Below are 13,800 nucleotides of genomic sequence, written 5' to 3' on the forward strand. Positions count from 1 at the left end.
ATTACTATATGTCTAAATAATAAGATGTTAACTATTTTTAACTGAGCCTTTAAATCTCCTTTGTAAGAGCTTTACGAGGCATAAATAATCCTCAAATTTAATGAGCTCGCAAAAATAGTTAACATCTTATTATTTAGACATATAGTAATAGCTACTCGGTAGTTACAAAACATAGTAGATGTCTGTATAAATGTACATTTAAGTAGTTTAATCATTTACTTACACTTTCTAAACGACAACTCCTAAATAACTGGTTTGTAAATAATGTAATACTTAATTTAGAAATGATAAATTGATCATTAATAAAGTATGAAAATACAATTATTAAACAAAATATAGATATGCTTATAAATCAAGAATAAAGCATTTATTGCTGTATTTTTTAACTATTAATGTCTATTAATGTAGTGACAATGCTTTATAAATGATTAATTAACTATTCACAAATGCTTAACTAATGATTCATTGCATGCGGTTATTAAAATGTTACCCATAATATAACAAATGCACTATTGTCCATAGTGTCTATCCTTATCCATTCCACTGTCACATAATATTAGGCAACGAACAAATTTAACAGTTCCTTATAACATGCAAATAATGAATTTAACTGTAAATGTTTTAAAATAAAGGAAACTAATTAACTCATTTGATTTTTTTTTTAATGGGTGGAAAAATGCTTACATTGTCTTAATTGTTATACAATTTCCATTGTCCTCCACAACATGTGCCATGCCAGAAAATGAGTTTAAAATAACCACCAGGATATAATGTGACCATATTGACAATAAAACTCTTTATTGGTTCATTCAAAGACTTTTATTAGGAATCATCCCATGGAGGGTTTAATATTATCCATCTCAAATAAGTCAATGCATTTTTCATCATTTGATGAATAAGATTCAGAAGGGAGAGGTTGACAATTGGTTCTTTTTTACAAAATCATAATATGAATTTTGGCTTTTTGTTGTTTTTGATGAGCTGTGTATTACACACGTGTTTTGGAGTGTTTATTTTTTTGTGGGACAGCTTATGTGATATAATTTTCACATATTTTCATTTTCCCTCTTGAAGTTTATGTTGAAAGGATTTTTTTTTTTTTTTTTTTTATCATATTTTACAAACTCAACTTTAGAATTGATTCATTTAAGATTGACAACTAATAATTTAGGAAAGGTTGAAATTGTTCTTATTTGTTCCATTTCACATTGAATATCCTATTTAACTTGAGACAATATGTGAGATAAAAATGGGTTGTGAATGGTGACTTTGAAATAGAGTTGTATGTGAAATTTGAGTGTTACTTGGAAGAAAAAAAAACATGTATCTTATAAAGTGTAAATGTTTCTCATTCTCTTTACAGGGCTTCTTTGTGTCAGTGTTCTACTGCTTTTTGAACAGTGAGGTAAGAAAGCTCTTTTCCCGATCTTCTGTTTACATCCTATTTTGCACAAATGTGCCCTCTGCTTTTGACTCGTAGTTCTACAACAGCGATGGTCTCTTTGAAGTGCTACGCAAGCAGTCTAGGTAATTCGGGTAATTCAGATTTCCTCAACCATGGCAGCCCGATGAGACCTGGCCAAAACAAGAATCACATCGAGACCCTATCCGTTAACCAAAAGCCATCCTTCTGGCAGTCAATAACTATAAAAACCTACTTCACTCATAAAATATTCATTCCTGTGAAGTCTAAATTTGGCTTGTATTACATGCCCTTTGAATAAAACGGTAAACCTTTGGGAATTTCCAGCCAAAATATTACTCTTTAGCGCTGTGCCCAGATTTCAAACGTAAGTATCTTAGGCATCATGTTGTCCCTCTAAGTGAACACGCTTAAAGGTGCTGTAAAGGGATCCAGGATCGGATCCGTCTGGGCTCTTTTGTTTGTCATTTTAAGTTCAAGGGAAGCAGAAAAGTGTGGGGCTTGATCTGAGGTCACCCTGAATCACAGATAGATATCAGAATACACAAGCAAAGTAGAGTGTACAGTGTTGCTTAAAGTCAAAGTGATAACATTGATCTGTTCCCGGTACATATGAAAGGTACACCGCGATGTCTGATGCATGACGTTATGAACCTTGAGAAGGTGCCTTTGGCTCCAATGTGTCTATGCAAACCTGTTCAGACCTAAAAGGCCTGTGGTACTGAATTACAGCAACAATAATAAATACTTGCCACAAGTTTTTAGAAAAGCCAAAAATGATCTGGCTTGGAACTGCAATAAAGCACTTTATTTCATTTGTTCACTTTCTCTCAATGTGTTGCATTGCAGTTTATTAAGGTTAAAACTATTTAAAAGGATAGTTTATTGTTGTTCATTGCATATTTTTAACAAAATGTCCAAAATGTCTTTTGAATGGAATAAAAATGGATGTTTATTCACATGTTAAGACTCTATAATTCAGAACATAAGGTATACAAATTACACATGAGTTTGAGTATAGCTTTAATAGCTTGGCTTTGACCAGTTCGGTAACACTTTAGAATACTGTTAATTAATAACTACACAGGGACAAATTAGTATCACATTATTAACACTCTAGTAACTACTATTTAACTTACAAAAACTCTGATTAACGAATTAGCAAGTAATAGTGCTTAGTCGAATGTGGTAGTTCACGATAGCTAATCAATAACTACTGAATATACAGGTTCATAATGAATGTGAATAATGCATAATGATTAATTAATTCTGAAGTGAAGATCATGGGAACCCACTAGTAATAACTCAAGTATTTACCAAATCCTTCAGAAGCAATTACTAATTTTAGATCAGTATTCTAAAGTGAAAAGCATGATAACTCTAAAAATCATTGTAGCCTAAGCTTTTGAGTTTTTTGTAAGGTTTTGGATATTAATGTCTACTACATCCTTCTTGTACATGTACTTGGGACAGGCAGAGTTTGTTTATCGTTCTGAAAGGAAAAAAAGAATGTCAGGGATTATTTTCAGCAAATGCTCTGAAAGCTGTATTTGAAACCTTGCTTTAAGTGTCAGCAGTCACTGACCCAAGGGGTTTTATGTTTTTACAGAAAAACATAAAAAGAGAGTCTCAAGCTCTTAGAGCAAAGTAGGAAGTTTCTTTTCTAGATGGATTTTTGATCGCGATTGAGTTTGACCTCCTCGATCTTCTGAACCCCTCACTTGACACCCACCACAGAAGTTAATTACATACAGCACCAGAGCTTTACTGTTCACTTCTGATCAACTGTGGAGACTGACCTTTGACCCTCACAGGGATGGCCAACTGTTCATGCTGTGCCACGGGCTGCCAGCAACTATTTCATGCCCATTCAAACCGTGGCCCCTCAGATTTTTGAGCCAAGTATGCACCTTGAATGCAGAATAAATATTTTATCTTTGATAATTCAGTTCACTAGTGATCTCAGACTTTTGCACTCCACTAAATTCTATATATATATGTGTGTGAATATACAGTACACACACACACACACACACACACAAGTCTACTCAATATAAAATCCTTCAGCTCCTGAGCATGAATAACAGTGACTTGAATTATAAACATGTTTGGAAGTTTTCCATGTTTTTCTGCTTCAGCGGCTTGTGAAGTGTTTACTGGTTTGAATTCCAGTGCAGGCAGCATTGTTGACACATGCTTTGGTGACTACGAATCAAAACCTCAATCTGGTCAGAGAGCAACTGGCGTGGAAGCTGTGCACTATCCATTGTGCATTGGAGCGCCCACAGATATTTGACCGCCGACCATTTCGAAGACAGGCCCCCTAAGAAGTACATTAAATGAGGTGGAGACAGAGAGGAGGTTTAAATGTTTACTCTGACATCCATCTCATTGATTTGTGGAGAGAGAGACCTTTTACAGTACTCACACCCGTCTTTCTGAAAGCCAACACATTGATTCAGTAAAATTGATTCAGATTTTTCTCACACGCTTGGTTCGACCACCGGCTTCTGGTTACCTCGCCTGTATTTTGCATTTTAGTTGTCAAAGGACTATAACAATGTCAACCTTTTCTGACAGCACAGCTTAAAAAGCCAATTGAAGTGCCTTGAATAATGCAGCTTTGTATGATGCGTTTAAATAATTTCCACTGAAACAGGAAGCTAAGGCGGGACATTTTGAATGTCTCCTTCGCCTTTTCAAATAGCTAATAGCATTTAGTTTACCTCACTGACAGCGAGTCGTACTTGACAACACCATGGAAACGAATCTGAGCGCTGATACGTTGGATTTAATAGTAACATTAGAGGTGTGAATAATTTCTAGCCATTTAATTCTGAAAACGGAATAAAACTTGAGCGTTTGAGCAACCGAACACACATCTCCAACCCATATTGCTCCGTGACGTGACAACAGTAGTGATATCCGGTTCGTGAACCTTTTTCTTTTTCTGTGAACCGGTCGAACCAGTTCAACAAATCGAACTGAATCGTTCAAAACAGAGTCAGTGCTGATCCAGTTTTCTAAAGTTACTCACTTTCGGACGTGCCTGACAGTCACTCCGACTCGAAATAAACAATATCCTCCAGGATATGTTTATGTTACTCCAGTAACTCTGACAGTTAACTGATGGAACTGATGAGCACGAGCAGCTGAGACTGAGCATGTGTTTACTACCGAACGCACAGTCAGGTACAGCCACGGTCGCTTTGGCCTGGTGGTATTTATAGCATAGGGGGCAGGACGCTTCAGATTCTAGAGAGCAGTTGATTGGACAGAAGATGTGATTAAAAGCTGAAGTCCGCGGTGACATCATAAAAATCCGTGATCCATTTTAGCGGAAGTGAGAGACTGTAAGTTGTGAATGATTATATCTCCTAAATGCAAATTTTGTCATTGTTTTGGAACACACCAGCTTAAGGCTAACATATTCATCCTTAGAGCTAAAAAACTGATATTTTGATTTCAGGGGGCCTTTAAGGAAATGTCATAGGTTTGGTTGCTAGGGAGAGGGTTCCCTGGTTGCTATGATACTACGCTGAGTATGCAAATGATGCAGGGTTTCATTGCTGGCATATATCACACTGGTGTGATTTAAATGTTAATTATTTGATGATCCTAACCTTTGACAAGTCCTGATCAAAATCCAGATCTGGGGCCGTATTCACAAGATATATTATGGCTAAAAGAAGCTCTTAACTTGCCGATTTAGGAGAAAATCTTAAAATTAATGGGCGTGTCAATCCAATTTTTCGGACTAAAGATTTAAATCAGAAGATATAAGAGACAGTAGATCCTGATCCAGCAGATCACTTGAGTCATTGACTTAGCCATACCTTTCTCGAACTCCTCAGCCAGCTTGACCTGCGATCCCCACAACTTCAGGGGCCCAAGCTGCGGGGCTCAAACACTTGTCCTATATCCCTCGAGAATAGGACCAAGTGCGTACAGAGCATAGTCATTGTGAATTTCTCACAATGGGTGCATTCAGAACCATTGAGAAATGAATGCACATGCTCCTCACCCAAACACAAAACCTGGGACATGGAGGCACACACTTCCTGAAACACTTGCTTGAGTGTTAATAGATGATGATCGCCTTTAACGTGCTAATACAAGCAAACGGCTCCAGAAGACAAAGATGATGACATAGATTGCAGACACCCTCTTATACTCACGGGCACTCCGGCAATGACGTCATGGACTGTCGTCAGCCAATAAAATTGTCATGTTTACACACGTGCTTCAGACACCGGTCAAGCTGGTGATGTTCCCTATAGTGTCAATCGAAGACGTAGTGTTGAGTTCCATTTCAGAACTGGCATTGTATATTTGAAATTATATTTATTTATTGGATTATATCGTTTCACTCATAATGTGATGATAATAATAATAATACTTTATAATTATTATTTATAAATATATTAAATATATTTATTATACTACCTTCTTTCTCACTCATCCACTTTGTCCATATTTTTCTCTATATTAGCTGTAAATTAAACCTCTTTTCTCTGACGTATATGCTCCTCACACACACACACACACACACACACACACACAGTCGCTCACACATGCACCCACACAGATACGCAGGTTCACATGTTTATTTCCTCTTTCCCTGCCCACGTAAGCACGTATACACCTGTTCTCGCTCTTTCTCACTCACACGTGGGGAAGTCAGAATACACTGTAAGTCATTATTAGTCTTGTTAATATTACTCTTCACAATGAAGATGAGTTATACAGTAGTGTGGTATTCAAAAAGAAAAACTTCTTCCATCATGCGCATAATAATCCCACACATTGCATTTCAATATAACTCTTCTTCATTGCGAAGAGTAAAATATATATTTTAAAAAGTTCCCACATTTTTATGTTTTTTCATTAAATCTTTTTGAACAAAGATAAAAGTTACAATTGTTCAATTGTGAATATTTTGAATTAGAAATTTGTATTTAAATATAAGAACACTGACCTGTCTATAAAAAAATAAAAATAAAAAAAACTGTCACTTCTCTCTCCTGTTATTTTAAAGCATAGTAGGATATCTGACAAGGTTAATGTAATGCAAATTCTAGCTGGTGTGACGAGCAGTAGCATGACAGGTTTGACAGAAAATACATGCTGCTCTTTGTTGCCATGTTTGACAAATGAATGACAGAACTATACATTTGTCACGGGTGACTATATAGAGCGCACAAAGATGAAGAATGCAAGGAAATAGTCTTTTAAATCCAATAATCCACAGGATACAGGGCAGAAACATAGGGTAACACATCCACTACACAAAGACAAAATCGGACCAAGAACTGAATGAAACGGAGTATATATGCACATACTAAATTAGGTAATTAACGTACGACAGGTGAACGGAATGATTAATCAAACACACTAGGAAACTGGGTCAAATTAGAGGGCACACAGGCAAACAGGAACAGTACTAAAACACAAAGAAACTAAGCCAAAACAGAACATATTTGTGACAACATTAGTGTAATTAATAAATTAGGCCGAATGACTTTAAAGTCACTTAATTTTTTTAATTAATGTGTGTGTGTGTGTGTGTGTGTGTGTGTGTGTGTGTGTGTGTGTGTGTGTGTGTGTGTGTGTGTGTGTGTGTGTGTGTGTGTGTGTGTGTGTGTGTGTGTGTGTGTGTGTGTGTGTGTGTGTGTGTATGTGTGTGTGTGTGTGTGTGTGTGTGTGTGTGTGTGTGTGTGTGTGTGTGTGTGTGTGTGTGTGTGTGTGTGTGTGTGTGTGTGACAGATCAATACTGCTGTTTTATGTGAATTATGTCATTTGATATGTAATTTAAATGTTATTCCCCTCATATATGGCGTTAGCTACATTTTGTTACTAACTTGCAGTGAAACGTTTTTATCTATAGTTGAGCTACATTCAATTATTAATATTCTTAGTAAAGTGTCTTTTTTTCCTGTGTCCGTAGGTTCGCTCAGCCGTTCGTAAACGGTGGCATCGCTGGCAGGATAAGCACTCCATTCGGGCGCGGGTAGCGCGGGCCATGTCTATTCCCACCTCTCCAACGCGAGTCAGTTTCCACAGCATCAAGCAGTCGTCGGCCGTCTGACCTTAACAGAAGCGAAGCGTCCATCCCCGTTTCTTCTGCTTCCGCTCTTTCTGTCCTCAGCTAATCATCCATGTCCTCTGCAAAACCCAGGGATAACAGCTATGGGCCAAACAGGGTATGATCCTCAGCTGAAACACAGATGAAGGGTGGAAATATACACAAACAATGAGGTCCACCTGCCAAACACAGAGAAGAAGAATCTGTTTCAGAAACAGATTAGAGCATCGGTGGTCTCAGACTATGATAGGAGACTGTGGAAGGAACCTGATATACAAACAAAAAGTTTGATAAAGACAGACAGAGTGTATTTATTCAATAGCTAAAGTTATATGTCACATTATCTCCTCCTGATCTGCTTTCCTATCTTCTCTGATTGGAGACCTCAGTTTATTACTAACTTGTTTCCAGAACTGTCAGAGTAGCATAATATTGAATATGCACTGCATGGCCAAAAGTAGTGTGATTGTGAGCCAGAACTGTGTTTGAATGGGAGTAAATCCCTTCATCCATATTCTAACATCTATTGGAAAACCTTCCAGAAGAGTGGAAGCTGTGAGGGGGGATACACTTTGTAATGCCAAAAGTTTTGAAATTAAGGCAAGGAAGCACATACCCACTCTTATATAAAAAAGGTTAAATGCGGTTATAAATAGATTAGATTAAATTAATAGATTAAAGAAACATTTATGCCAAAATGACTCTATATAAGGAGAAATGTCTTAAACTATTCCATAATACTTTAATGTTTAATAAAGTATGTTTACAAGCTGCTTAATTCATACAAATTTATTAAAATGAAAACAAAATTAATTAAAACTAAATCCATAAAATGATCCCATGATTGGAACCCCTAAAATGGTCTATATATCAAGCACCTGACAGAACCCTTATAGAACATTTTAAGAGTGTGAGTTTGGTTTTCAGGTGTCCACAAACTTTTGGTCATATAGTGTATTAGTTTTAGGTTTTGGGAGTATATTGGAATTGGAAAACAAACTGAATATCTTTGACAGATCTCAATGTGAACTTTCATTATTGTTATTGAATCTTTTGACTCGATACTTTGGAGATAAATGTATAGAGTTTTCTCCGAGTAGTTCAGTTTGTGACCCTTTTCTCTTCACTCGCTGCTCTACACGTTACTGCAGCTAGTATTAGTTTCCTCTGATTCTCATACATTTTTGTGAGCTAAATCATTCAACATGAATGCTTTTGCTATGAAATTATGAGTACATCTATTGCTGCATATATCATGCAGTGCAAGTGCGAAAACTGTAAACAATTTTAACAAAGACGAAAGGTACGTGTTAATGCTCTCTAAGCCAGTTTGCATCCAGGGACTCAATGATATATCTAAACCCCAGGGAGAAAGAGGAAGGAAGCTCACAGGAAAGAGAACAACGTCATGAAAGACTCTGATGCGTGCTTAAGTAGAAGACGGCACGCTCCGATGCTAAACACTTAACACAATCTTTTAAATAAGAGGTTTATCTCAGAACAAAGAAAGGATTTTGATTTTATCCTGCATTTGGATTCTCAGCCAAGCAGGAAATTGAATGTATTTCAATTAATAACTCCAGCTCTCATTTCCATGCATAGTTTCATATAAATTCCTAGTTATCATGCAGGCTTACAAGATGATCATAGTACTAAACACTTGGGAAATCGGATTCTGGAGACTCTTTAAAAAAAAGACTAATTCTAATCACACATGACTGGACGTTGTTATTGTTATTGTACAAGGTTATAGGCATAACTGAACATTTTACTCACCCTCATGTTGTTCCAAACCTGTTTGACCTGTATGACACAAAATTAGAGATTGTGACGAATGTGCACTACTGTTCAAGGTTGTTGTTTTTTTATTTATTTTTTTGTTTTTGTTTTTTTTAATCTAATTTTATTCAGTAAGAATGCATTAAATTGATCAATAGTAATAGTTAAAGACAGACCAAATTTTTTTTTTTAAACACATCACATAAACTGTTTTTAACATTGATAATAATTAAAAGTTTCTTGAGCACCAAATCAGCATTTATGAAGTATCATGTGACACTGAACAATTAAAATAGAACAAACTTATTTTAATATAATAATTTTCCTCTCCAGTAAGCTATTCACTTGAGAACCTCAACAAATCAATGTCACTGAGTTAAACTGAATCAGTTTATCTGTGAATGAATCTTTCAGACTGGTTTTGCAAACTTGCCTTCATTTCATGATTCAAAAGGATTTGACTTAACAACGATCGGTTTAAAAGGGGTTTGTGCTTTTCAAGATGGAAGGTCAAATGGGTTCAGAACAACATGAGCGTGACTTAGTGATGACAGCTTTCATTTTTGAGTAAACTCTTCCTTTAAAAATGTCAGTTATTTATTTTAAACGAAGTGCATTTCAACATTTACATTGCTATTGGTGGACCATATTTGTTTTTCTAGCTTCTCTGGACAGCTTTTTTTGTGTGGAAGGAAATCTCTAAATTTAACAAATAGGTGAGTAGTGTGCTTTTGTGTTGATCTAGGACCAGCTTCTCCCAACAGTTCAAATCCCAACAGAATCAGTCAAAAGAATCACCTCAGCAAAATCTGCTTTGTTATCATTAAAGAGTCAAGGAAGATCTGCATGCCTCGCATAGGGTCATTTAACGTTTATCCATGTGTTAAAACCCTCGCTAAGCTGAGCCGCCAATGACCGAGTCCTGTGACCGCTCACTGCTGACTCAGCACAGTAAAGCAGATTTAGCTTTTGTGTCACATACATCCAATCAATCACATCTGATAGGGAGAGCAAGGTTGTTAAAAAAAAAACTGACTCAGGACCTCCATCTATGCCTCTGTGCTCTTCTGACCTTCCTGAAGTACTTGTACAGAATATTTTGCAAAGGCTTCAGCAGATTCCACATTTGTTGTGTACATGTCCATTAGACATCTAGTTGTGTATGTAGGATTGTGGAGTTTGCTAATTACCATATAGCAGTGTGTATTCCTGACAAACCTGAGGACCAAGCTCATGCCACTGCTAGAAAACAAAAACACAAGGTTTGTTTTGGTGTTGCTTCTACGTTAAGGCTTGTTCGGTTCTTAAATCTGTTTTTAGACTGTGCACACTGTCATTTTGCAGTGAAATCTGATCCGTTTGTTCTGACAATGTAGTAAATATCCGGATGCCAAGAGGCTTTTTCATACAACATCCAAGAGTTGTTGGCGGAAAGAGAGGATGGAAAGCTGGAAATTTTGCCTCTGCTTGTGTATATCATGACATCTTGCCGCTGTGCTGAACTCACAAGGCACATTAGAGAACATTAGTGATGGGTATTGTACTCATGCATATACACTGTGTCCAAAACCACTTATTTGTTCACTATTCACCACATAGTGAAGGCTTTCATAGTTCGCTATACTGTATGAGGAAAGAGTGAGAGAGTGTATTCTGACACAACCCAAGATGATATTGAGAATGTTGTATGAACATTTTAGGTTAGCAAGAAATTCATACTTTTATTCGGCAAGGATGCATTAAATTGATATAAATTGCATCAAAGGCTTTTACATTGTTTCAAAACAAATTTAAAATAAATGCCTCTCTTTTAAACTTTATCAAAGAATCCTAAAAAAACAAATGTATTACGGTTTCCACAAAAATGTTAGTAATTCAGCTTTGCCTTTAGAGGAATAAATTACACTTTTAAAATATATTCAACTATTGTTTAAATTGTTATAATATTTCATAATATGAATGTTTTTACTGTGTTTTTGATCAAATTATTTTAGCCTTGGTGCACATAAGAGGCTTTTTTAAAAGACATCTTGCGAAGGCCAAACCTTTGAATGGAAGTATGAATGTGATGTAGCACTCCGAATGATGATTTCTTTATATATATATATATATTATACAGTACTGTGCAAAAGTCTTAGGCATGTTAATATCTCACAAGTTAATATCTCAGACTCCTTGTGCATACACAAATCTCACTGGATTATTACAATTAATGGCAAAAACAATGTTTGGAAATGTAAACTGATATTTCCTACTGACACACTACAGCAAAATATATAAATAACTGACTTAAAACCTTTTTTTGGGGGGGTGGGGGGGGGGGGGTGTATTAACATGCCTAAGACTTTTGCACAGTAGCCTACTGTATATATATATATATATATATATATATGATCTGACGTTTAGACTGAAAGGCAGATTTAAAGGGGTCATATGATGGTTCTAAAAATAACATTATTTTGTGTATTTGGTTTAATGCAATGTGTTTACGTGGTTTTAGGTTAAAAAAAAGTATTTTTTAAAAGACTAAAAAAAAATATATATTTTACACATACTGTACATTATTGTTGCTCCTCTATGTCCCGCCTTTCTGAAACGCGTCGATTTTTACAAAGCTCATCGTTCTGAAAAGTGCGGTGTGCTCTTATTGGCCAGTGATCCAGTGCATTGTGATTGGCCCAAAAACCTTAAGCGTGTGATGGAAATGTCATGTCCATTACCATATTTGGAACGATCAGCTCCCAAAGCAATAAAGACGGATGATAATGTCAGTACTACCTTATCAATTTGAGCCCAAATCTGAACCGGAAAATGAAGATAACCAAGCAGGGGTGCGTTTCCCAAAAGTATCCTTAGCCAACTATGTTCGCAAGTTCCGTCATTATCAGTATAGTTCAACGAGTCAGTGTTTCCCGAAACCACCGTTCTAACGAACATTCGCAAACAGCATCGCAAAGTTGTGTAGTTGGAACGACAGCTCTCGACCTGTGGTTAGAAGCATAGTTTCTAACTAGCATGACATGTGGACTTAATAAATCCTTATCTTGAGCAAAATAAGCAAGCTGATGTTCAGTACAACATGTGTCTTTTATTTAGAATACATACAAATGTAATTTACGTCTTTTAGTTTGTCAAGAGATTTAAAGCACCGTTTTTTAAGAGTGCGAATGTGCGAACGTGCTCTACTATGCAAGAACGAGCCTATATGATTGAATCTGGAAATAAAGCAAAATAACTGAGAAAAATTTGAAATAGTCCTCAGATGTCATGTCTGTAATTTATAGCAAAACATCTAGCGTTAATTCTATCTCAAACAGATTCATTAAAATAAGTTATTACTTCACCACGTGCGTGACGTCATAAACCAACGTGGTTGAACAACCAATTTGCGACAGTACAGTTTCTGGAAACAGTCGTGAATAGCAGCGAGTAACGTCGTTGTTCGGAAAACGCACCCCTGATCGATCAACTTTGCCATAGCGACTGGACCAGACTGTATCACAGATTGGTAAGGTTTTATTTCATTGGGGACATAATTATTGATTATAATGATTTTTTCATGTCGCGCCGCGCTACGGGTGTGTAACACTATAAAACTGTCTGCATTTGTGATCGTAGAAACGACAAGCAAGCGCTACTCTATAGTGCTCAAAACTCGCATTTGAATAGTCAGTAGCAAATTCTTAAAATATGAAAACATACTTACAGGCTGTGTCTGTGAGTCAGAAGTGCCAGAATGTACTTAGAATCAGCCTTTGTGCACAGCTGGCCTAGTAGCTACTCTCCCAGGTTCTGGAAACAGTCCTCCGAAAAATGCGCACCACACAGTCAAAAATTGTAGTTGTACTTTTCTTTAACAGTGTTGTAAATAAAGCTTAAGCACTGTTTTCTAATTGTGTCCTCTTTTGAAAGGCCAAACAAAGTAGTTTGGCTTTTGCAACGAAAAACACAGTGTCTCCACGACATGGCGGCAACAAGGCCCTTGCACACTGAGTCCGAAATTCGCATCCGAAAATGAATGCTAAAAAAATAAATACGACCTCACGTTATGTCAATCACACTTGAACACTGCCTCCGAAACTTTAGTCCGTCAAAAAAAAATTTGGATCAGGTTTGATTTTCTGCGTTTTTCGCATCCGTAGCAAGCATTTTGAATGGTGTTTTGACAATTTAGAGCCACCAAATCACGAATATTCACGAATACGAAAAAACGCATGCGAAAATTTCGGACTCAGTGTGCAAGGACCATAACACAGTAAAAATAAAAGTTACACCTTCTTTCTTTGCGTATACATTTGGGCGGTGTTATGAAACTCTGTCCCCACACACTGACGTAGATTTGTGGGGAGTGTTTGAACGAAGCGTTTTAGGAAGGCGTTGAGCCTTAACTTTTATAAAGAATATCTCTTTAGGTTTGACACTTTGAGCTTTGTAACTCTGCAGATCTTATACATGCACAAACAGCTACATAACACACTAAAGAAAAAGGAAAACAAGAAATCGCATCATATGA

General features: G+C 36.5%; 1 protein-coding gene across 2 annotated transcripts in view; it reads left to right on the top strand.

The window, feature by feature from the left end:
- Positions 1–9,414, top strand: part of crhr1 (corticotropin releasing hormone receptor 1) — a 136,334-nt gene extending 126,920 nt beyond the window's left edge. For both annotated transcript variants that reach the window (XM_082184077.1, XM_082184078.1), the window contains 2 exons: positions 1,364–1,405; positions 7,371–9,414. In XM_082184077.1, coding sequence (XP_082040203.1) covers positions 1,364–1,405; positions 7,371–7,511 — 183 coding nt within the window. In that variant the 3' untranslated portion in view covers positions 7,512–9,414. The remainder of the gene's footprint in view (positions 1–1,363; positions 1,406–7,370) is intronic.
- Positions 9,415–13,800: the final 4,386 nt, after the last annotated feature.

Source organism: Leuciscus leuciscus, assembly GCF_965113295.1.
Source record: "Leuciscus leuciscus genome assembly, chromosome: 1".
In the NCBI taxonomy this organism is placed as follows: Eukaryota; Metazoa; Chordata; class Actinopteri; order Cypriniformes; family Leuciscidae; genus Leuciscus; species Leuciscus leuciscus.